General features: G+C 52.2%; 1 protein-coding gene across 1 annotated transcript in view; it reads right to left on the reverse strand.

Annotated features, from left to right (window-relative positions):
* The window catches only part of ADAMTS7 (ADAM metallopeptidase with thrombospondin type 1 motif 7), a 50,791-nt gene that overhangs the window by 19,713 nt on the left and 5,753 nt on the right, over positions 1–25,325 (reverse strand). Inside the window, exons 2-8 of the mRNA XM_004387478.1 lie at positions 21,184–21,539; positions 18,009–18,174; positions 17,261–17,460; positions 13,166–13,249; positions 12,672–12,796; positions 11,824–11,973; positions 10,355–10,498 (exon numbers count right to left, since the gene is read on the reverse strand). Coding sequence (XP_004387535.1) covers positions 10,355–10,498; positions 11,824–11,973; positions 12,672–12,796; positions 13,166–13,249; positions 17,261–17,460; positions 18,009–18,174; positions 21,184–21,539 — 1,225 coding nt within the window. The remainder of the gene's footprint in view (positions 1–10,354; positions 10,499–11,823; positions 11,974–12,671; positions 12,797–13,165; positions 13,250–17,260; positions 17,461–18,008; positions 18,175–21,183; positions 21,540–25,325) is intronic.

Raw genomic sequence — 25,325 nt, forward strand, 5'->3', positions numbered from 1 at the left:
CTCCTCAACAGATGCTTGCGCAGTGAAGGAAAGAGATATGGGACGATTTTAAGAGAGTCGGGACAGGCGCTTCAACAATCCTGCGTGCTTCAATCTCCAGTCGGTCCTCCTTGCCCCCACAGGTCCGGTGGCAGCCTCGCCCCCCGCTCTGAGGACCTGAGTCACCTGACTTAGAGGCCCAGCTACCTGCTCCCCAGGTCCTGCATTCTTGATCCCATCTGCACCTCATGCTAACCTGGGAGCCCCCCACCCCAGCATGCCTCAAGGAGCTCTGAGCCCTCCTGGCCTCTCCCCACAGCTGCCTTCAGCGCATTAGCCCTGGTTCTTGACCCTTCGATCTCCCAGTCTCTCCACCTCCTGTGGGGACTCCTTCTTCCCCCACTGCCCACACCCACCTCAGGATCCACTGCCTTTGCCTCTCCTTCCTGTCCCCTCAGCTCCTGCCCAGTGAGACTAAAGCCCTGGGTTCTCCTGACTCAGCTTCCTGCCTGTGGGCTCTTGGTTCTGAGGTGGCTCAGCTCAAGGGCTGCACCCACAGGTGTATTTATATTAATAATACATGCTGGTTGCTTTCCATACTTGACAATCACTCCTGATAATCACTCCCACCTCAAAAGGTGTTACCCCGTTTTACAAATGAGGAAACAAGTTCTGAGTGACTCAATGGCTTGTTCAGGAGAGAGCTTAAGTCAGAGCTGGAGCCCATGGGTGCACAGCTCCACGGCCCATGTGCTCTCCCTGTCTGTTCTGCTCCAAGAGTTCAGTGCCCACACCCAGCTCCCCTCTCCCCGAAGCCTGAATAGGGTCAGAAAGTTCCTAGTAGGGCTACGATTCTTTACTCAACAATAACCAAAAACACCAAACCCACTGCCATCAAGTCAATTCTGAAACCTGGCAACCCCATGTGTTACAGAGTAGAGCTGTGCTCCATAGAGTTTCTGTGCTCCACAGGGTTTTCTTGGCTGTAATCTTTACGGAAGTAGATTGGCAGGCCTTTCTTCCGCAGTGCCACTGGGTAGGCTCAAATCATCAACCTTTAGGTTAGTAGCCGAGTGCAAATTGATTATGCCATCCAGGGATCTATTATTCAACAATAAGTCCCTTTTATTAAGCATTTACTTTGTGCTAGGCCCTCTGCTAAGTGCTTTACAAATACCAGCTCACTGACTCCTTTCAACAAGTCCATGAGTACAGACTATTATCGCTATTTTACATTGAGGAAGCTGAGGCTCAGAAAGGCTGAACAACTTGCCCAAGGACCCACAGCTGTGAGTGACAGAGCTAAATCACCCTTGAATCTGGCAGATCCTCCACAGCCACCACAGATGCTGCCTTTGATCCTCACAGGCCACCCTTAGCCTGGTCTCCTGTGCCCTCCAGCCCTGCTGCCACACTAGGTAAAGGGCCACAGGGGAACCCAGCACTGCCCACCCCGTAACGCCCAGGCATCCACAGGATGGATGGCACCCAGGCCTGGGAAAAGGTAGGCCGGGTTCTCCTGGGGCTCACTGGGCAATTTCTGGCTGATCTCTGCTCCTCTCTGCACTTCATACCACAACCACCAGTTGCTATCGAGCCAATTCCGGCTCACGGTGAACTCACGTGTGCTAGAGTAGAACTGTGCTCCATAGCGTTTTCAATGGCTGATTTTTCAGAAGTAGATCACCAGGACTTTCTTCCAAGGTGCCTCTGGACGAGCTCAAACCACTAACCTTTCAGTTAGCAGCTGAGTGCACTAATTGTTTGCACTACCCTGGAAGGTCTCTGGGTCTCAGTCTCCCCATTTGTACAAAGATCGGCCAACCTGGATTTTTTTTGGTTTGAAGCAACTTTGGTGGGGAAGGAGGTGGACGATGGTTGCTGGGCCCACTGGCACCAACTGTGTGATTTTGCCCTGGGACACCCAGTGTAGACAAGGAGAAGCCATGTGGCTGGATGGAGGGCTTCTATCTGCCTGGGCAGGAGCTGAGGGCACAAGAAAGACGGGCAGGTGATGGATCCTGGGGTGGGTATGGGCAGGTGGAGAAGGAGGAGGCACTACAGGAGGTGGAGAGACTGGGAGAAGAAGGACGGGTCTAGAAAAGGGCTAATGCCGATGAAGGCAGTGTGAGGAGAAGCCGAGACGGGGGTTCCCACCCTGGTCCTGGCATCCAGATTTCAGAGGTGGAGGTGTGGAAGCTGGGACCTGGTGTAGGGTGGGTGGTCTGTGTGCTCTCCTAGTCCCCCAGCCAGTGGCAGGACTTCCAGTGGAGAGGCAGGCTGGGCCACAGGATGCATGTCGGGGAGGGGCTGGGCAGAGGGAAGGTGGCCCTACCCCGGAAGAACAGGCAGTGTGAGCCTGGAGGACGGGAGGGGAAAGAACAAAGCTCTGGAGGCAGCCCAGGCATGGGGAGAATGCAGAGCTGGGCCCCACTGGCTGCAGGGCTGAGGGGAAGCCTAGAGGTGAGGGTTCTTCTCTGGGGATATAAAATGGGGTCCTGAGAACACTGAGGGGGCCAGGATGGTGGGGGATGGGCTCACTGAGGAGAAGCCGCACAACACTATGGTGGCAGAGATCCTCGAGGTGAGCTCGGAAGGGCAAAGAGAAACAGGAAACAGACCCTCAGGGCTGGGGGCCAAGAACTGGGCAGGCCTGGGCAGGCAGCAGGTCCCAGGCAGAGCTGAGGGAACAAAGCACTGGTGACTAGATTCTTGTTGAGGGCCCTGGGCCTCCTCCTGGAATCACCTGTGCCTCCTGTGCTGAGGAAACGGATTCTTCTAACATGGGCGTCAGCAAATGCACGGCTGTCTTACCAGCCCCTCTGGCCCCAGATGGCCACAGGCCAGACTGGCCCTGGGTGCTGAGTGGTCCCCTTTCATGTGCTCCTCACAACACTCTGGACAGAAGTCTATTATTACCTTGTCCTTAGATGTAGGGCTCAGAGCAGCGCACCACTGCCCCGGGTCACACAGGAGGGGCTGTGGTTAGGATTTGAAGCAGGCCGAGGCTATAGCGTCTGCGCTGCGCCCATTCTCTAGCTGCTGTCAGTGTGGGGCTCCTCCTACCTGACCATGGGCCTGGCCTGAAATACTTCACCCTAAATAACAGTCCAAAAACATGGCAGTGAGGCCTAATAGGAAGAAAGTGGAGTGTTCCCTGTGCCGGCCTGAGCTTGGGGCTCTGGGGCCTACACCCTGAGGCAGAACAACATGCACTGGGGCTTTCTCTCTCCCTCTGGCATGCCACAACTCACAGGATGTGGAGTGGGGGCGCTCACCACACCTCTGACTCAGCCCCAGCCTGAGAGCCACTCTGAGGGGCTCTCCTGACTCAGGGTCCGAGGGGGTGAGGACAGCTCAGGCCCCATCCCAGCCCTTCCGCTTCCTGGCTGGGACTCAATGCCAAGGTTTCTGTGGACCTGCTGCTGGGCGACTGAAGTGACAACAACCTGGGGAGCCCATCCTGTGTGGGAGTGGAAAATTGTGGGGGATGAGGCGGCCCTCACAGGACCTGCCATGAGAATCAGGTGCAAGTGCAGACTGCGGAGTCAAAAACTTGAATACTTCTCCCCTCCTCCCCAAGCTGTGGATGCTGTGTGACCTGGGGCCATCCCTTACCCTCTCTGGGCCTTCATGTCCTCATCAACAAGAGGCTGAGGTAGCCTGTGTGATCTCCAAGCTGCAGAGGTATAAATAGCAGCGTCTACTTGGGAAAAGTCACACGGGCGGCCGGCAGTCAGCCCTTCCTTCCTCCAGCTGGCTCCTTGCCAGGCCCCTCACGTGGCCGACAGACACCCAGATCCCCAAGCCTGTCAGCCCTTCCCCTTGGAGGGCCCGTCCTCAGTCTAATTATAGCCGAGCTGGGCAGCCCCAAATTGGTCAGAGGAGGCAGTGGGCAGCTCCACTGGGGAGTCTTACTTCCACCTCATGTGCACACACAAGCGGACTGCCAAGAGTTGCTGCCACCTTTGGGGGGGCCACGTGTGCAAGCCCCCCTTCACCCTGGGTTCTGGTCATGAAGACTCTGATGGTGGGGACTCAGGGTGAAGCGAAGTCAGTGGGAACCTGACCCACGATCTGCCTGCCTCTCTCCCTGCAGAAACCTCAGCAGTGAGGGCAGGAGTGTGCAGAGCGCCCCCCAAGCCCCACCCCACACCTCTCCTCAGGTTCCCTTAAAGCAGTTCTCAGCACAGAAAGGCTCTTCAGGCCAAACTGGTAACGTCCATAAACCCGTAAAACCAAACCCATTGCCGTTGACTCAATTCCGACTCACAGAGACCCTATAGGATCATGTAGAACTGCCCCACAGGGTTTCCAAGGAGCGGCTGGTGGATTTGAACTGCTGACCTTTTGAGTAGTAGCCGAGTTCTTAACTACCATGCCCCCAGGGCTCCGGTAATGCCCATAGGCTCTGGAAACTTCCAGCCAGCCACATGACCATGTCTTGAGGATTCCCCTAGTCTTTGACCATGCCACACCCTCCACCTAGAATGCACTTCTTCGCCAGGATACTCCGAATTGGCCTTTAGAAGGCAGCTCCAAGGCGCCTCCTCAGAGACGATGTTCTTGGAGTGTCCCCTGACCGAGGCCAGCATCCCTCTCCAGATTCCTACAACCTCCACGGTGCTGTCTGCCACAGCGCTAATCACCCTGATTGTCATGTGTCCATCTACCCCCAGTGAGGGCCATAAGGGCAGGCTCCTTATCTGTCTAGTTTACCACTGTACCCCTAAGCACAAGGCCTGCTGCACTTTAGGGGCTTGATGTTGATACAGCGAGAGCCCGAGTTTGAGACCAAGCTAGGATTGAGTCATGTCTGGCTGTATGTGGCCTGACAAACATCTGTTTATAAGGGTCTGAGGAGCATCAGGCCCAGTGGAGCCAGCAGGATGGTCTGTGAGGGCCTCCGAGACTTGCCACAGCCTCAAAATGCTGCCTGACCCCGTATATGGCAACTTCTTCACCTATGACTCTCACTCATTCTGCCTCCGACCCTGCCTGGGTGGGGCCCAATTTCTGGCTCCCACCCTACCTCCAGCAAGGAGGCTGAGAGCTGGAGGGCTGGAAGACAGGCTGATACCACTCTCCCCATGAGCATCCCCTCTCTCCGTCTCAGCACCCCTCTCTTTCCACCCTTTTCCAAGACCTTGTGATTCGTCTCTGCCTGACTCCTGGGACAAGAGTGCTCAGAGAGGTGAAAGTGCTGGATAGACCTTGGAGAGGGGACATTCTTCTTCCTCCCAAGCACTTTTCAGTAGTGGGGCACATATCTCTGTCTTGGGAAAAGTCCTCCATCCTGCTCGGGGCCAAGACTCTGGGAGGCCCTGGCTGGCCCAGGCTCTCGCCCTCCCCTCTCACTCTCGTCCCAGGCCCCAAGCCAAGTCCATCATGCATTCCAGCAGCTGAATGAGGACAGAGCCTCATCTGTCTGTCTGTCTTGAAGCCAGGGTGGTGGGTGGCACCCTGGGTGGGGGCCTCTAGGAAGCTGGCACAGGGAACAAGCCCTGGGGGTGCTGTGCGGGAAGCTACTGTTCTGATTTTCCAGCCCCTCTCTAGGGAAGGAGACACACCCTTGGGACTTTTTCCAACCCTCCTCTTCGTTCCCACTGGTGAGATAGGGCATGGCATGGTCAAAGACTAGAAAGAACTCGGCTGATAACCAAAAGACTGGCAGTGGGAATCCACCAGCTTCTCCTTGGAAACCCTATGGGGCAGTTCTACTATGTTCTATAGGGTCGCTATGAGTCCAATCAACTCGAAGGCAGTGGGTTTTCTCCATCCCCATGGCCACTTCCCTGGTTTGGGTCCATATCATATATCACTTGGTAGTAGGGGAAATAGCAATAACAATAATTACCATGTATTGAATGCTTACCACGTGGTAGGCACTGTGCTAAATATTCATGTTTTCTCATTTAGACCTCATAGCAAACCCATGAGGCAGTCCCATCATTGTCCCCATTTCTTCAGGCTTAAGGGCTGATGTAACTTGTCCGGCCAGCACGGGAGGAAGCCTGAGCCAGAGTCCAGGTTCTTAACCAGCAAACTAAGCCTCCCTGCTTCCAACCCCACTCCCCACCCCAGAAATCCCTTTCCTAGGCTCTGTAAGAGCTGGAGTCCTTGCTCTTACATTCATAATGGACCTAATCACGTCCTTGCTTAAACTCTACAGTGAGAATATTTCTAGAAAAACATGGTACATGCAGCAGACAGATTTATCTCCATTCCCTACCCAAACCCCACTATGATAACAGTAAAGGAATAAACAAGGCATAAATCCATAGGGACAAAGGGTAAGGGAGGGGTGATGATGGCAGATGAAAGATGTCAACAAAATTCCAGAAGCTGGAAAATAGATGGAAACTGACTTGGCAGAATGGAGAAGGCTGAGAACCAAGTGCCTGAGGCAGAACACTGGAAAGGCTCAGGATTTAGGGTGCCAGAGGGGCCTGTGGGTCTGGGTATCAGTAGAGCTGAGGACAAGAGTGTCGCTGAAAGCCTATGTAAGAGGACAGGAGTGTCACTGAAAGTCTGTGTAAGAACTGGTCAGACCCTAAATTCCCTCCGCAGCTCTGCATGACCAGGTGATACCAGCTCCCTGCCTGGCAGAGGGCTGGGGATCACTCCCTGAAGAGGGCAGACCAGGAGGATCTGACCTGGGGACACGAGACACAGTTGAGGCTCTGAAGTAAAAGGGCCTACAGAGAAAAGGTGGACAAATGAAAGTCTACACAATGAATGGTGAGACACCCACCAAGCCTCTTCCCCATCTGGATGCCAGAATGCTATAGCCAGGCTTACACCCTTCCAGTAAAAGATTAGAAGATTCCTCTGCAGGGAAACAGAATCACCAGAAACAAATACCTCAGATACTGATACTTAAAGATCTCCCAAAGAAATAGCCCTGTCCTAGCCCAATCCCTCAGCAGTGACTCAGAGAAGACCTGCACAAGTCCACAGACTTTCTAATTGGTGTCTCAGTGCCTCCTTCCCATATATGAAACGCAGACAAGACATTTTAAGAAAACCTTTAACATGAAAGAAATACATTTTTTAAAAAAAAAAAAACCTCAAAGGAAGAGAAAGATATAACAGGGAGCAAAAGAAAAAAATAAAACCTCAGTAAGATAAGATACTGCACCCATGAAACAAGAACATGATAATAAAAAGTACTTAGAGAATAAGAAAGTTTAAGAATTTAAAAGTAAACTAGAAAAAAATTTATTTTAATTTAACAGAAGGGCTGTAAGGTAAAGATAAGGATGTCTCTCAGAAAATAGAGATTAAAAAAAAAGCTTTAAAAAATAAGAAAATGAAAGGACAGCTGAATACTAAGGATTCCAGAAAGAGAAAATAGAAGGGAGAATTTCCAAATAAATAATACAAGGCCATTTCTGAAACCTGAATAACATGAGTTTCTACATTAAAAGGGTCTACCAAGTGCCCAAGATAATACATAAAAATAGACCAAGGCACATACTTGTAAAATTTCAAAGAGAGAGAGACTTCTAAAAGCTTCCAGATTTTTTAAAAGCTCATACACAAAGCCTTGGGAATCAGAATGGTATGAGACTTCTCAACAGCAATGTTGGAAGCTAAAAGACAATAGAAAAATGCCTTTAAAATTCTGAGGGAGAGTGACTTCTAACCTAAAAGTCAATATCAAATCAAATTATTAGGTATGAGGGAAGAATAAAACACTTTCAGACATGCAAACCATTTATCTCCATGCATTCTTTCTCAGAAAGTTACTTCAGGATGTGCTCCACCAAAACAAGGGAGTATACCCCCACCCCCACCCCAGAAAAAAGTAGCATAGGATCCAGAAACAGAAAGGCCCTGCATAATAATTTGAGGGCAGGTCTAGAAAGCATACAGTTTAGACTAGAGGACAAAGGGAAGTTGGGCAGGGGGGTTGGCGGGGAGAGGTCCAGGGGAAAAAAAGGGAACTGTTACATTATCTGGCAGGAATTACCTTCTGGAAAACTGGATTATAAGACATTTTATAGAAACCATTGAAGAATACAGGAGACTTAGCCAGACAGGCAAAGAAAAACATTATCCTTAAAAAGAAAATGTCATCTTGTTACAACACTTGGTTCAACCAACAATAAAGAAGGTTTACACAGTCATAATAATGAAAACACTGAATATGGACCTAATCAAATACGTTAACACTATATTGGGATGTGGCAGGGAGGACAAATGTGTGTGCAGAAGGTAATGCAAGGGAGCTAAATCCATTGTATGAATCAACAAATAATATCTAAACTGAAAAATCAAGAAACAGCATTCCAGGAATGCTTTTTGGAAATATAAAAGTACATAACATAAGAAAAAGCTAAAAGAGTTAAAGTTGAAAGTGGCTGCCTAGAGAAAAATAATGGAGAGTGCGGAGGGGTGGGGAAGGTTATTTAATGCTCTGCTATTGCCATCTTGAAATTCTTAATAATATTATCTTTGAACCTGTATTTTGCAAATGAGGCCTTGTCATAGACTGAATTGTGTCCCCCAAAAACATGTGTATCAATTTGGCTAGGCCATGATTCCCAGTACTGTTTGACTGTCTACCATTTTGTCATCTGATGTGATTTTTCTATGTGTTGTAAATCCTATCTCTATGAAGATAATGAGATGGGATTAGTGGGAGTTATATTAATGAGACAGGACTCAATCTACAAGATTAGATTGTATCTTAAGCCAATCTCTTGAGACATAAAAGAGAAGCAAGCACAGAGACAGGGGGACCTCATACCACCAAGAAAGTAATGCCAGGAGAAGAGTATGTCCTTTGGACCTGGGGTCCCTGAGCTGAGAAGCTCCTAGTCCTGGGGAAAATTGATGACAAAGACCTTCCTCCAGAGCCGACACAGAGAGAAAGCCTTCCCCTGGAATTGACAACCTGAATTTGGAATTCTAACCTACTAGACTGTGAGAGAATAAACTCCTGTTTGTTGAAGCCATCCACTTGTGGTATTTCTGTTATAGCAGCACTAGAAGACAAAGACAGGCCTGATGGGACAAGGAGCAGGCACGTGGGCAGAGGACATGTGCACAATGTGTGTCTGCTGTTCTTTGCTGCGCCATTTGCATCTAGCATTTGCTTTGCCTCGTGAGCACAGAATCCTAGTGGACGCACAACATGTAGGAGACTCAGAGACTCAAAGAAAGTACAAAGTAAGAGTGTTTTGTCTACAACTGAGTAAGAACGAACGCTGACAGCCCCAGAGGCCACACTTTCCATTTGAACCAGAATTTGCTTCATATGCAGAAAGAAGGCAATGACATTCTAAGAAATACCAACAACCAGGGAACTCTGTCATCCTTTCTTATTCGTGTTACTTCCCTGTATTAGCCAACCACTTACACTGAAAAATTACGAGATAGAAGGAAAGGGACAGGTAGGGCAAGCATAGCTCTTTACCTCTACTCCTTCCTTACTCAACAGTAAGGCAACAGTAGAGAGTGTTGGGAGAATGTGGCATATCAAGGAGTAAAATAAAACCAGCTGAGTTAATTTTGTGCAGCATTTGCATTGGTCTAGTCAGTACGAGCTATGAAATATGACTGTGTCATTTCAGTGATTCCGTATATGAGTTAAATGTTCTTTTATTTGCATTTAAAACTAGCAGTACACAAAATAAAGATGAATGGTAAAATTTATGCTAATAACTTAAATTTCTAATTTCTCTTTACCTAGGACAACATTAAGTAGCAAATAAAAAACACCATGACAAATAGAGACAATGTAGAAGAACGGAAAAAGCTTCATACTTTAGTACTTTCCAGGGTACTTATTCCCCTGCTTTTCACTGTTAGGTGCCACTGAGTCGATTTCAACTCATAGCGACCCCCTGTGACAGAGTGGAATTGCCCCATAGGGTTTTCTAGGCTGTAATCTTTACGGAAGCAGGTCGCCAGGTCTTTCACCCACGGAGTCGCCGGGTGAGTTCGAGCTGCCAGCCTATCAGTTAGCAGTCAAGTGCTTAACCACTGTGCCACCAGGGCTCCTTTGCTTTTCACTGGACCCCACAAATTATGTAGCCAGCCTGCACCTCCTCCAGCTTCATTTCCTGTCCAGCCTCGGTTCGCATAACCTCAGTGAACACTGTTTCTCTTTCCTGTCTCCAGGCCTTCATTTGTGTTTCCTCTACCAGGAACACCTCTCTTCTCCCTTCGCTATCTCTGGGAACCCTTACTCATGTTCCAAGATTTAGCTCAGGTGTCCTTCCTGGGAGGACGTCGGGGACCCCAGGCTCCCATCTGTATTGGGTGCCCCTCTACCCTGGGGCTGTAATATCACTGTCCGCATCTCCCCCACTAGACCTTGACGTCACGGACGAGGACTGGGTCTCCAGGGCTAGGGGGGACTTACTCGAGGAACCTGGTGATGTACTCGCGGCTGCAGCGGGACCAGGTGAGGGGAACGGCGTCGTACAGGAGCTGTGGAGACATGATGAAAGGCTGTTTCCCAACAGGCTCACAGTCATTGCCGCTTCCGTCATGCTGAATGCCAAAACTGCGTGAGACACAGGCCCCAGGGGCGGGTGAGCCGGAGGGAGGCTGCCAGCCTGCCCCCACCCCAGAGGCCTGCAAGGTCCTGGCTCCTGGGGCTAGCCCTGCCACCAAGTGACTGTGTAGGCTTGGGCAAGTCACATCCCCTCTCTGTGACCAGGTTCCTTAATCTCAAATATGCGTGTGATAGCTGGAATTCCGTGGGGTCCTCCTCCAGGCACACCAGCCCGAGCCTGAATGCCCCAAGGCAGCCCTGTTCCTGCGCCGGAGCCAGCCAGTGATGGCGAGCCAAGGGTGGCAGCCCATCACAGCCCGGCAACCTCACTGGCACCAGGAACAGGCTGACAGAGGTCCCCCCATGTCCAGGTCTTTGTCCTAAAACTATGTACTTGAGTCAAGCAAAGGAGGTCCTACTGCACCACAGAAAGTTCTTGATAAAGCATCTTTGGGAGGGACACGGGAAAACTCCCATCTCCTGAGCACCTGCTATGGGCCAGGCGCCAGGCTAAGCCCTCTCACAAACACTGTCTTGCTCAGTACTCAGACTTCCCGGGGAGGCATTATTATCCCCAGAGAGGCTCAGAGAGGCTCAGGAACTAGCCCGGGTAACACAGCAGGGAATGGCAGGACTGGGGCAGAGGGTTCTTTTCACCCCCATGGGTGGCCTCAAGGCCCTGCGTGCTTGGCTATAACCCAGGGAACCCAGTGTCTGGGTGGATGATCCCAACACCTCTGACTCTCACTGGCTTGCCAGACAGTCTAAGATGCTGTCGTATTCACCAGCTAAACAGGAACCCGCCACCTGCCCAGGCACAGAAGATGATGGCACGGGCCGTGCTGAGACATGAGAGCCTCCGGCAGAGGGTGTCAGAGAAAGACGGCCTTGGACATCACTGAAGCCAACCCCCTCAACCTACAGGGAGCGCACAGAGGCCCAGAGAGGGCAGGACACTAGCCCAAGGGTACACAGCAAGTGGGATTAGGTAGAGGGGACCGAGAGTTAAAAATGCAAGCAGAGGGCCAAGGGGAAGGGTCACCAGAGACCTATGGTGACTTTATGGCCCATCCTAGCACCCCCATCAGATAAGACTTGTGCCAGGCCAGCCCCAGAGAGGCACCAGCCTCTCTCATGTTCAACAGGGAAGCAGCCCCGGTCACGGGGGGAAGGATAGTGTGGGGACAGCACAGGGCCAGGCCAAGTCGGGGCTCCCTCTCCCAGGCAGTTTCCCTTCCCCAGGATCTTGTGGCTCACGGGCCTGGCTGCCCTGCACCCCAGGTTGGGAAGGTGAAGCTGGGTTCTTGGAGTGGCAGTGGGGGTGGGCAAAGTACCTGTGCCCGAGTTCATGGGCCACGGTGAAGGCCAGGGGCAGGCCCGTGTCCTCGTTGATGTTGCAGCTGCGGTGTGGCTGGCACATGCCCGCCACGTGGGACAGGCCCAGGGTCTCGCAGGGCCGGTTCATGGCCGCACACAGGTCTTTCCTGCACACACGGAGAGAAACGGGCTCTCAGGCTGACCTGACCCCAAAGGATGGTAAAGCTGCCCCCCCCCCCCCGCCCCGCCGCTGCTCACTCCATGACCCAGGGCCATAGCACAGCGGCCACCAGGGAGCATGTACCCTCACTCACACACAACCCACCAACGCCTACTTGACCCATGCACGGACAATTTTGGTCACTATCCCAGTGAGGGTGCTGATAGAAGCTGCCAGAGCCCAGCAGAGGAAAAATAATTCCACCTGGAGTTTAAAAATACTAATTCTGTAAGAAAGAACACTAGTGGCGCAATGGGCAAGCACTAAGCTGCTAACCAGAAGGTCGGGAGTTCAAACCCACTAGGCACTCTGTAGGAAAAAGACCTGGCGATCTGCTCCTATAAAGATTTCAGCCTAGAAAACCCTACGGGGCAGTTGTACTCTGTCACATGGGGTCGCTATGAATCAAAACTGACTCCACAGCACGTGACAACAATAATTCTGTAACGGCCAGAGCAGACCTGCTCAAGTTCTGATGAGATCCAGCCTTGGGCCAAAGGTGCCCAAACTCTCCTCAAAATGGGGCTCCCTGAGAGCAGAGCCGCGTCTCTCCCCAAATCGGGGCCTCTCCCTGAGGGTAAGGCACACCTCCTTCAGATGGGCTCTCCTCCCCCTGCCCTCAGGCCCCTGGGTGGCTGGCAGTACCTGGTGAGCAGGATGGCGGTGTCGTGGTGCAGGGGGTGGGCATCTCCCTTCATGTTGATACTCTTCTGCCACTTGCAGAAGCTCGTCAGAGTGTTGTCTGCGTGGTGTGTGATCTTTAGGTCCTCCTGGGGGCAGAAAGGGAGTCCCCGGGTGGTACAAATGGTTAACACACTCGGCTGCTAACCAAAAGGTTGGAGGTTCAAGTCCACCTAGAGGCGCTTCGGAAGAAAGGCCTGGCAATCTACTTCCTCACTCCTTCCCTGAGCTCCAAGAGGGTCAGGTCCAATTCTCCTCCGTCCAAAGGAGGGAGACAGAGGCCCAGAGGGGGTAGTGGGAGGACAAGCAGCCTGACCACCACTCCAGAAAACCCTCCTGGAGGGGACCTGAGGGAGGGTCAGCCAGGGACTGGGGCGTGACGAGTGACACTGCTCAGGCCAAGGAGGCCCTTGCTGTGCCCTTCCACATGGGGCAAGGGGGGCCACACGACCTCTGACCTCCTCGTCTTCCAGCAGGACCAGGCGCACGATGGTGATGTGGATGGGGTTCCCGATGCTAGGGTCGTGAAACAGGCCGGCCACCTACCCAAGAGATGGGGGTCAGGCTGTCACTCGGGATATGGCACACAGGCAGCCAGTGCCCACCCCTAACCCACCTGGATGGATGCACACCTGCATGCACACAAAGCTGCACACGTGGGATCGTTCATGCACACACACCCACACTGAATGTGCCCCACCTCAGCACACACACTTCTCTGGCCCAGCAGCAGCAGAATCGGGAGGACAAGGAGGCCTCCTGGCCCCTCCCGGGCCTGCCGCTTGTCCTGAGCACCAGTTTGGACCTGCTTCGAAGTACCAGCCCCCACGCCACCAAGCCCAGCAATGGCAGCTCAGCCCTCCCGAGGCTGCCTGCTTGGCCCATCTCAGAGTCCTAGTTCCGCCTACTGCCACTCCCTCCTGCACTGGGGATAGCCTGGGGGTGAGGGGTGTGGGTAGACTCAGGCCCATGGAGCTTCCTCACTGCTCTGCTACTCCATCTTCCGGAGGCTCTGGCACCTGGGCACAAAACCATGGGGCCAAGGGGACATGTGTCAGAGGCCCCATGGCTACATGGGGAGCTCTCTGCTGAGCCCCAGTCTACCCCCAAAGATGGAAGGTGGGCCAGGTGCGGGGAAATAGGCCTTGGAAATTGGAAAGCTATCAGCTCTTTCAAAGCTATCAGCTCAGAACAAGAGGCCAGCCCATGACAGGGGACAGGTGTCAAGTTTCAGAGGGCAGAGACAGCAGGGCAGGCTTCTAGCAATTCCATCAAGAAAAATAACATTCAGGTAGGAATGGATGAAACAAACGCTGCTCAGAGGGCACCACACCCCTGATAATGGGGGTAGATGCACTTCCAGAACCCAGAAATGGTGCCGATCAGCAATGCAGTGTGCCACCACCGGCCTCCATGCACAGGCTGCCACCCGGAAGCCCCTCTGCCACCTCTCCCCCACATCCAACCAGGGTTGCCTCCTAAATTTTGCCTAAATCCGTCTCTTCTCTCCATCCCCACCACCACTGCCCAGTCCAAGACGACATCATCTCTTCTGGCCAGCTGTCACTGTCTAGCGGGTCTCCCCGCGTAATCTGTGGCCCCTCCAGGCCTAGCAGCTCCATTCATCTGTCTTTGAAATACAAACTCAATCTCACCATGCCCTTGCTTAAAGCAACTGAGCGGCTCTTCATTGGCCACTTGGTAAAGACAAATGTCCCTGGCCTGGCCAACAGGCCCACATGGTCTGGCCCCTGCCTGTCTCTCTGGCCTCACCTCATACCCACACTCCCGACTCTGGCTTTCTCTAAGAATCCCGTGTCTTCCTACCACAGGGCCTTTGCAGATGCAATGTCTTCAGCCTGGAGAATTTTCCCTCCCCTCAGCCTTAAGTTATCTTCTACTCCCTCTCCAGCTGTAGCCTCCCCTCATGTCCTCTGGGAGCCGTTATTCCACTCGACACTCCCAGCACCCATGTCAATGGTACCTTTACGTTCATGGGGTGATGGTTTGATTAATTTCTGTCTCCCTGCCCAACTGTGAGCTCCCTGAGGGCTGGGTTTGGACTCCTTCTTATAGCCCCAGTGCTCAGCCGAGTGTCCAGCCCATGCAGGGCACTCAAGACATATTTGTTGAATGAACACATGAATCTTGGGCACTGTACTGGTTATTTCCAATGCATTATTCATTGAAAAGAACAGTGGAAAATGAGAAAAGTACCCTGCAGAAAGTCAGATTAAAAGAACAAGTCTTTCCTAGACTACAGACAGGTGAACTTGGCATCAGCCCCCAGCAAAGTGGCTTTGGAGGACAAGAAGCCCCTGAGGGTCCACTAAGACTTGCCCCAGCAAATGACCCACCCTGCATCCTGAGTTAGGGCTAGGGGCAGCTTAGTTCCCCTCCCTCAGCATATATAACACTTCTCACTGTCTCCCAGGAAGTATGGGGGCAAAATAGGTACTGAGAGACACTGGAGGGAGAGGGAGTTGTAATCAGTTGATCAACTTAACTAAGAAGTGTTTGTTAATGGCCTGAGTCAGTGTGGGGTGTTTCAACTAGACAAATGATATCCGGGGAAAGAGAGCCCTGTTCTGGTGCAGGTATGGAGAGCAAGCCAGGGTTGAGTAGAAAGTTAAGATCTGGGAGTCACAGGTGACCACAAGCACCCAGGGGATGTCATGAGGAAGCCCACAGGGCTGGGTAGGTCTTACTCTGCCCAGTTCCTGGCCCACAAGAAACACTAAGAAAGCAGAGGTGAAATGAATGAAATGAACCCAGTTAAACATCGGTGGCTCCAGACCACTCCAGGGCCTCTTTCAGGCTGAGCCCTCTTGAGAAGTGAGAAGAAGAAGGACAAGACCTTAGGGCCTGGGAACCTGGCCTTCTCCCCTGCCCTCAACCTAGCGGCCAAGCCCTGCTGTCCAGCAACAGTCCCCCAGAACCCTGACTGTTAGTGGTTCCCTCCCCAGGCAGACAAGACTGAACAGAGAGGCCTGAGCTGGGCCTTTGAACCCTTGAATGCTAGGTTCAGGGCTGTGGCTTCTATTTTATAAGGAACAAGGAGCCAGCGATGGCGGCTGAGTCAGGGAAGGATTGACCCAGAGCTGAGCTTGCAGATAAGGACTCAAGCAGTAGGGGTGTGATGGCCAGCTCGTAGAGAGAACAACCATGAACAGAGCCACTTCTTGTCTCTGAGCCTCATGCTTCCTAGCTATAAAACGGGTGGCTGGATTCAAATGATGTCAGAAGGCATTTCCTTTAGGGATGTAGGAGGTGAGGGACTGGCATGGGGGAAGCAGCAGCATGTGACCAGGGGCAGATTATCCAATAGGCAAGGTAAGCATGGTGCTTACCCTGCTTACCAGATCACCTGTAGTGAACAATTTCACATTTTTTCACCACATCAAAGACTCTGCTTCTAGGTATGGCTGGCATCTGTCTCTCTCCCCAACAGCACCTTCCTACAGAATCAAAGCTTCTTTTCAAATATTCAATCCCTATGAAACTCATGTGAAATTGGTCAGCGCAGATTAGTAAGTAAGCAAAAGTAAACCCGTGCTTACCTTGCTCACTGGATAATCTGCCCTGGCATATGACACAGACCTCAGGGCTCCCCTTAGATATCACCCAGCTTCAGAGCACACACCTCTCACCCTTGTCCCCAACCACCCAGCCCAGGGCAGAACCAGGCTTGTGTGATGGCCTCCCCACTGGATGGCCTGCTAAGAATGCCCAGGCAGAGATCTTTCCTCCAGGGGCTGCAAGAAGCAGCTTGGCAGCTGAGGCCTCCTCTGCAAACTCAGGACAGATAGCAGGGAGAGAAAGGCTAGCACCTCTGGGAATCACCAGTTCCAATCAGCTGAGTGCCCCAAGTGGGACTTAGGAGACCTGGGCTCCTGTCCGCCTCTGTTCCTGCCTCGCTGTGTGACCTGGACAAGGCACTCACCTTCTCTGGGCCTCAGTTATCACGACTGGCATGTGGGGTCATCCCCAGTTCCAAGATAGGTAAGCTGAGGCTCAGACAGGTAGAGTAACTTGCCCACAGTCACAAGCTAGTAACTCTAATGTGTGCTGATGTCCCAGGCGGGGGCTGTTCCGACCGGCATTTCTGTGTCCCCAGTGCCCGGTGGAGGTCGTGGCACAGAGGAGGAAGGAGTTTGCTCAGGGCAGTATGAATGAACCACCCAGTCTGTGAGCTCTCCCAGGCAGGCACAGAGTTGTGGCTGCCTCCATTCCCCCCAGCCCAGCTCTGGTCCTGGCAGTGGGTAGAGGCTGCCTATCAAATACCACTGAGCCAATGAGGTGGCATGAAACCCAATGGTGTCCCCACAGTAGCCCTGCAGGTCCCACTCCTAGGGGCTTGCTGCCAGGCCCCCCCACCCCTTCCTGGACCCTGGAGCTTAAAGACACTTCCTCCTGCTTTGGGTCTGGGCCTGGGTCTGGGTCTGGGTCCCAGCCTGTCAGACTTCCTGCCTTCAACTCACCCTTTGCACTCCCACCCCACCCCTCCCAGCCTTTGCCACCCACGCCTTGCCCACCACCTGCAGCCACCTCACCATATTCATGATGGTCAGCACGTAGTTCTCAACATTCGGCTGCCCGTGGTACTCCACCATTTTGGCGTCAGCTACCACTAGAGTCTCCACCCACTTCTCCTTGCTGACCGAGCGCTGGTACAGACGCCTTGGCCGCCGCCGCCGCCGCCACTGCTGCCGCTGCTCCCAGCGCTCCCGCCAAGACTCCAGCTCTGGGGACGCTGTGGGCCCAGATGGGGAAGGGGTTAGCTGCTGGCAGGGCTAGCCCAGAACTCATATCTCAAGGGCCTTCTTCAGCAAGCTCTCTCTGGGGCAGACTGGCCGCTGCTATGGTCGCTCTGCAGAGGAAGTGCTAGGTTCCCCGCCAGGCTCACCGAGGTCAGTTATTCTGGGGTGGGAGCAGGCTGGGGAGGGGAAGGAGGTTCCTGGCTAGTCGCTCTCCTGGGGCTAGGTACAGTCTGGCCTTGCCTGGACACTTGAGGAAGAATGATTGGCAGGGCTGGGGGTGTCACAGGCAGTAAGCTGGAGGGAGGCAGGGGGAGACTGAGCCCAGAAGTGGGGAGGTTGGAGTGAGGCAGGCCTGACGGGCAGAGGCTGCAGGCCTGTGGCACAGCTGGAAGGCAAGAGCTGTGGCGAAGTGTCGGTCTGTCTGTGTCCCATTGCTCCAAGGGGAGCTGGGCAGGGTGATGTTGAGAGAGGCTTCTAGAAGGGGCCCACCATCCCCCCTGAGCCCACCCCCTACCCAGGAGCTGGCAGCAGAGGGCAGTACCTTGCACCCCACAGGTGCCCGCAGCCCTGGAGGCACCCCTCTCTGCCTGCCTCTCAGTGGCTTGGCGCTTGTATACCACATGGGGCTGGGCCTGGCCAGGCCGGGCTGGGGCTCCATTCAGAGGCTCAATGAAGTAGTCCTCGTTGGAGAGCTGGAACACACCTTTCTGGGGAAGAAGCACCAGGGCCACACAGGGAGGCAGCACTCAGGGCTCTTCTGCCCGTCCCCGAGGCCCCTCCTGCCCAGCTGTGCCCACACTGCTCCCATCACCCTTGACTGACCCCTGACACACCATGCTTTCCTCCCTCTGGGCCTTGCCCACTCTAAACCCTCTGCCTGGAACGTCTTTCCTCGCCATCTTCACATAGCCAAAGGTTTCAAAGCTCAGGTCAGAGGCCATAGCCCCCAGGAAGCGAGAAGTGGGTCTGCGACCAAATCTAACAAGATGGTGTCTTCCAAACAGTCCCAGACAGCCGACAGCCCCGGCCTCCAGGCCAATTTGCATCTCCTTCACATGCCAGACAATTCCAGCCACTGTGCCCTCTTCTGACTAGCCCACACTTCTGACCTGCCCTCAGTTTCCCTGAGGTAATATATCACTCCAAAAGCAGCTCCACCCTCACCCAAGCCATAGAGATGCTCACGACGACTGGGGCATCCTGTTCCCTGGACCCAGGGCCTGCCAGAGAAGGGAAGATGGCAGGGGGCCTCAGGCATGCCCACTCGGCCTCCAGAGAGTCCAGGGAAGGGAGGATCCTGGAGAATGACCTCTGGACAGCCCACCAACTTCTGAGGAAGCTTAGACCACTACTGAATAGCTCCAACAGGGAAGAAAGATTTCGCTCCCTCAGACTTCCCCTCATTGGCAGCAATTCTGCCCCTTGGGTTATGCTGAGCAAGGGGGACTGGAGTGCTGGGGTTTCAGGGTCTGGAGACCTGGGTTTCAGTGCAGACTCCACCACTGGATAGCTGGGTGACCTCAGGCAAGTTCCTCCCTGAGCTTGTTTCCTCATCTGTAAAATGGGCACGGTGTCCCATATGAGTGGCTGCTGCAAGAGGCTCAGCAAGATTATCTGTATGTAAAGGGACGGGCATAGGCTCCACAAATCAGAATGCTTTGTGGTATTATCATGGCAGCTGTGGCAAGTAGTTAAGAGCATGGGCTATGGAGCCAGACTGCTTCTTCCCAAGGTGTCTGTGAGGGAGAGACAACAAAACAAAAACACGTACACACGTGCAAAACTGAAACCAAGAGCTAGGGGAGTGCACCCGTTAAGAACGGTGCTGTACGGAGGATTAAACAGGTGAATGTGACAATGAGTGGACAGCTACTTTTGACTGGGTGGTTAGGGAAGGCTTTCTGAGGAGGTGGCATTTAAGCTGACATCTGAATGTAGAGACGGCAGGTGACTATTTGGGAAAAGAGCATTCCAGGCAGAGGGAACAGGTTGGGCAAAAAGCCCTAAGGTGGGAATGAGCTTGGCATGTTTGGGGTGTGGAAAAGCTAACACATATTAAACAGCTACTATATGCCAGGCACTTTCTAATCAGCACTTACTACTCACAACCACCCTATGCAGTAGGTGCTATTGAGTCCCATTTTATAGACGAGGAAACTGAGCACTGAGTGGGGAGAGTGTAACTTGCCCAAGGTCATACAGCTAGAAAGAAAGTCCATGTGGCCATAGCAAAGGAGGAGAGAGGGAGGGTGGTGAGTAATGGGGTAGGTCTCCCATGCCTGGAGGAACAGCAAGCCCCATGCAGTCTCCAGTCTCTGGGGTCCTCACACCCTGTCCATTTGAGGAGATTCAGGGAGTTCACAGGTGCTTCGCCGGCCCTCACCACACAGAGATCACGTGGTGGGACGTTTTCCCAGCAGGTGCTCAGCATGCCTTTGCTCAGTATATGATCCAAAGGCGAGCCAAAGAAGGTGGCAACGAGGTGGGCATGAGACGGGGTCTGCCGAGGAAATGGGGCAACCTCCTCAAACTCACTCACGGCACAGGCCTTGGGGTCTTGGACTGCCTTGATTCCTTAAAGTCACCCCAAGTGGCCATCATCTCTACAGGCTAGTCGGAGCTCCCACACACCAGCCCACCCATCTACCCACTGTGTCAGTATCCCCTACGCTCCCCTGCAGCCCAGGACAGACGGGCTTCCAAAGGCCCAGACATCCTGCAGCCATTGGCATGAGCTGCCCTATCATGAGACCCTGTCCCACCTATGGCTTTTGCCTGAGCACTCTGAGCGGAGGGCCTCTGGGGGACAGCTGATGGCTAACAGTGTGCACACATCCCCTACACCTCCCCAAACACCTCCAGAGCTGGGAGGGCAGGGCTGGGCATCTATATGAAGAGAAGAAAGGGGCCCCATCCTGCCTGGGGTGGAAGCTGCTGTAACAGGGCACTCAAGCAAAGGGAGGCTATTAGGGCTGCAGGCCGCAGCCAGCATACCCCTTCAGCCCAAAGGCCAGTGGCTGAGGCCTGCTATTCCAGGAGCTCTGATCTGGACAGAGAGGGGCTGACAGAGGTAGCTTACCACCCACTGAGGAACAGCTAAAGGGCAAAGGGTGCTTATCCCAGAGAAGAGCAGCTTAAAGGGGTCTGCAGAGGAACAAAGTTGTAACTAACACCCCAAAGAAAGAGGGGGTAAGCTGCTTTCTGAGTTACTTAGTCTACAAACCTGTTGTGTGGAATCATTTCCAACTCTTGGCAACCCCGTGTGTTCCTGAGTAGAACTGCTCCATAGGGTTTTCTCAGCTATAATCTTTATGGAAGCAGATCACCAGGTCTTTCTTTCGCAGCACCGCTAGGTAGGTTCCAACCACCTACCGTTAGGTTAGTAGTCCAGTACAAACCATTTGCGCTACCCAGGGACCTGGTTAGTCTACAAACAGTGATTCTCAAAGTAGGGTCTCTGGACCTGCGGCATCAGCATTATCTGGGAAATTGCCAGAAATGCATGTTTTGGGGGCCCTACCGCAGACCTACACTCTCAGAAATTGTTTCAGTAAGTCCTGCAGGTGATGCCGACTCACGTGAAAGTTTGAGAACCGCTGCCCGAGACGAGGCCTGCGTCTGTCAGGCCCATTGTACAGGAGTGAACACTAAAGCCCAGGCTCCCAGCCAAGTCCTGCCCCGCCCCCCCCCCCCCCCCTTTCGCTCAGTGCACTCACCAGGCCATCACAAGCACTGATGGCCGCCAGGCCGCCCTCGAGTTCAGGGTCCTGCACCTCCCCGAGCAGGTGGCAGGCCGGGTTGCGGGCCTGGATGTGGGACCGGCCCAGGCCGCCGTGCCGCCGCGTCTCACTCACGAAGCCGGGCGCCAGCAGGTGCCAGTTGGTGGTCAGGTTGAAGCGCAGCTCTCGCCCATGATACAGCAGCTCATAGAAGGCAGGCGCGTTGTGCCGTGCAGACACGTCTCGCTTGCGCAGCGCGCGCGGCCACAGCTCATAGGACAGGAAGGAGCCTCCCGCGTCCACGCGCACCGGGTGCACGATGTCCATTGCCACCCAGCTCTCAGAGGCTTGACCTGCGAGAACACATGGGGCGCCTTGGTCAGCACCGAACTTGGGGCCCTGGCTGGTGGTCATGGACCAGAGGGGAAGCCGCCACGAGAGAGCATCTGGGGTCAGACGCTAGGGTTCATCCTGTGCTACCTACTAACTATACTAGCCCGTCTCTCTGGGCCTCAGTTTCTCCATCTGGTTTACTGCAATAACCTCTTAACAGTCATCCTGCTTCTACTATTGCCTGCCTCAACCTGTCCCTTTGTTGTCGTTAATTGCCATGGAATAAATTCAGACTCAGGGTGACCCCGTGTGTGCAGAGTAGAATTGCTCCATACGGCTTTCAGGGATGTGACCTTTCAGAAGCAGATCATCAGGCCTTTCTTCCAAGGCACCTCTAGGTGAGTTCAAACTGCCAACCTTTCATCTAGTAGTCAAGCACTTAAGTTTGCGCCACCCGGTGACTTCTCAACCCTGTCCCTAGTTCCCTCCATTCTACCCACTGGCCTCCTTGTTGTTCCTCAAACAGGCCAGACACACTCCTGCCTCAGGGATTTTGCACCATTGTTCCCTCTGCCTGGAACACTCTTCCATCAGATATCTACATGGCTAAATCCCTCACCTCCTCAAGCCCCTGCTCAAGTGTCTCCCTCTCAGTGAAGCTTCCTCTGACCCCTTTATTTTAAAATCGTAATTCCCTGGTCCTCTCTATCCCCTTCCCTGCTTTATTTTTCAAGACAGTAGTTCTGACATCTGTATTATTTACATGCTAACTATTTCTGCATTTGTCTGTTTTCTCCCTACCCACCCCCCAGTGTAAGCTCTAGGAGGGCAAGAAGCTTCCTAATCTTTGTTTTCTTTTGCTTGATGATTGTTAAGTGCTAGAAGAGTGCCTGGTAACTAGCTGTTGCTTGGTAAATATTTGTTAAGTGGATCTACAGAATGAGGATAGTAACAGAATTAACTCTCTTGGGACCCTTGTGAGGATTAAATGAATTGAGCTAATCCACATATAGCCCACTGACTGAACATGGTGGCAATTATGACTATTATGATTATTATTAGCCTGGTGGATTTAAGAATGTGCTCTCAAGTGCCTGAGGGTTTCTCAGGTGTCTCCAGGCCTTCCTAGGTGGGAGATGAAGAAGGACCACCCAGGTGGGCACCCCCGCCCCCTTATCACCTACCCCTTCAACAGAACAGCTCTGGTTTCCTTCTTTCCCATGTGGAAGAGTTCTGGGCTGGAAAAAAATCTGCAGACTTCTGCTCAGGCTCTTGCAGTTTGCAAAACCCTCTCCCTGTAGCCCTGTCCTCTTGGACTTTCTGGTAAGGCCCAGATTCTTAACCTTCTTCATGCCATGGTACCCCTTCTTGGAATGTTTTTATATTCATAAATAAAATACACAGGCATACCAAATGTCACGGATTGAATTGTGTCCCCCAAAAATATGTGTAGCAATTTGGCTGGGCCATGATTCCTGGTATTGAGTGATTGTCCACCATTTTGTCATCTGATGTGATTTTCCTGTGTGTTGTAAATCCTATCTCTATGATGCTGATGAGATGGGATTAGCGGCAGTTAGGTTAATGAGGCAGTACTCAATCTACAATATTGGATTGTGTCTTGAGCCAATCTCTTTTGAGATATAAAAGAGAAAGGTGAACAGAGAGACATGGGGACCTCATACCACCAAGAAAGTAGTGCTGGGAGCAGACCATGTCCTTTGGACCTGGGGTCCCTGTGCCTGAGAAGCTCCTAGACCAGGGGAAGACTGATGACAAAGATCTTCCCCTAGAGCTGACAGAGAGAGAAAGCCTTCCTCTGGAGCTGGCACCCTGAATTCAGACTTCTAGCCTCCTAGACTGTGAGAGAATAAATTTTTCTTTGTTAAAGCCATCCACTTGTGGTATTTCTGTTATAGCAGCACTAGATAACCAAGACACCAAGCAAACTGATTATACTGAAACACAGTTACCAAAATATATTTTTGAGTTACCAGGGGCAGATGGGAGAGAAGGGAAAAGGAGGACTCAATGCTTAGGGGACACTGAGCTTCTGTTAAGGGTGATGGAAGAATCTGAGAATGGGTCAGGGTGACAGTTGAACAACATGATGAACATAATTAATGTCACGGAACTGTACATGTGAAGTGTTGAAATGGCAAATGTTTTGTTACATATACATATTTGCCACAATAAAAAAAAGTTTTAATACATTTTTTAAAGTAGGGTGTAGAATTACGTGCTCCTTTATTAACGTATCTAATAGCAAATTTAACAACTATGATAACTTTGAAGCAGTGATGAGCATAAACCCTACTTTGAGCAAAAATATTTGTTTTTTCTAGTGGTGACAAACCCCAAGCACTGCTAATGCTGCCGGGATTTGTTGCTAAAGTGCATAATTGAAGGAAATGCTCAATTTCACTTAGAGGTTAGGAAAATTAAAGATGTAATCTTCTCCTAGGAGCCCTGGTGGCACAGTGGTTAAGTGCTCGCTGCTAACCAAAAGGTCAGCGGTTCACACCCATTAGCTGCTCCGGTATGAGAAAGATGTGGCAGTCTGCTTCTGTAAAGATTTACAGCCTTGGAAACCCTCTGGAGCAGTTCTACTCTGTCCTATAGGGTCGCTATGAGTTGGAATCAATTTGACAACAGCGGGTAATCTCCCACCCAAGTTCCTTGTCGTTGTTATTAGGTGCCATCGAGTCAATTTTCTACTCATAGCGACCCCATGTGACAGAGTAGAACTGCCCCATAGGTTTTTCATCTTTACACCAGGGCCCCTTTTTTTGTTTTTGTTTTTGTTTTTTAATCTCTACAGGAGCAGATCGCCTGGTCTCCCTCCTGCAGAGCCAATGGGTGGGTTCAAACCACCAACCTTTCACTTAGCAGCTGTGAGCTTAACTGTTATGCCACCAGGGCTCCGTATCCAAGTTCAAGGACCCCCTGAATTCCACCATGGTTCCTTAGGCCAGCAGCCTTCAAGTGAGAACGTATGTGGTAAGGTCTCCAGACTATTTCCTAGATGAGAAAGCAAAAGGAGGCTCAGAGAGCTGGAGAGACTGGCCTAAAGACTCACAGCGAGAGAGGCAGAGTTGGGGCTGGGACCTAAATCTTCCAAACGGCTACAATCTCATTAGTAATACTGTTCTACATTCTCAGCAATCTGTCCCTTGCTGGGCCTCAGTTTCCCCTTTGCTAAAGTGAAGGGGTTAAACTAGATCAAGTTTTTCAAATTTCTTTGGCCACCAGATCTAGTCTTCAAAATACATCATATTAAGTTAATGGGGGAGGAACAATTCGGAAAAAAAAAGTGAGATGATGGTTGTACAACTTGATGAACGTGATCAATGTCACTGAATTATACATGTAGAAATTGTTGAATTGGCATATGTTCTGCTGTGTATATTCTCAACAACACAAAAAATAAAATAAATTATAAAAAATTAAAAAAAAAAGAAATACATCACATATCAGAGCAGCACTGCTGTGGGGGGCCCGAGGGGAACCCTGGGGCCCATGGTCTTGCCTCCCTCTCTTTCTGCAGTTCCCAGACTCTGAGGAGCACAGTTAGGAAACTGGCCGATCTGCAGTTTCTCCCAGTCCCAGGTCCTGCCCAGACGGGGTGTATGCCCAGCTCCTGGAATCCAGGCTGTTCATGACAGTGAACCCTCAGACCCACATGAATGTCTGGGTGCCCTGCAGATTTCCCACCAGGGCTCTCTATGCATGCAACAGGTGGAGTGGAAGGGAAGCCAAGCCCCAGCCCGAGCTCCATCCAGCCCAGGCTGCAGAAACCCATCCTG

This window comes from Trichechus manatus, unplaced genomic scaffold (assembly GCF_000243295.1).
Source record: "Trichechus manatus latirostris isolate Lorelei unplaced genomic scaffold, TriManLat1.0 scaffold00186, whole genome shotgun sequence".
Lineage (NCBI taxonomy): Eukaryota > Metazoa > Chordata > Mammalia > Sirenia > Trichechidae > Trichechus > Trichechus manatus.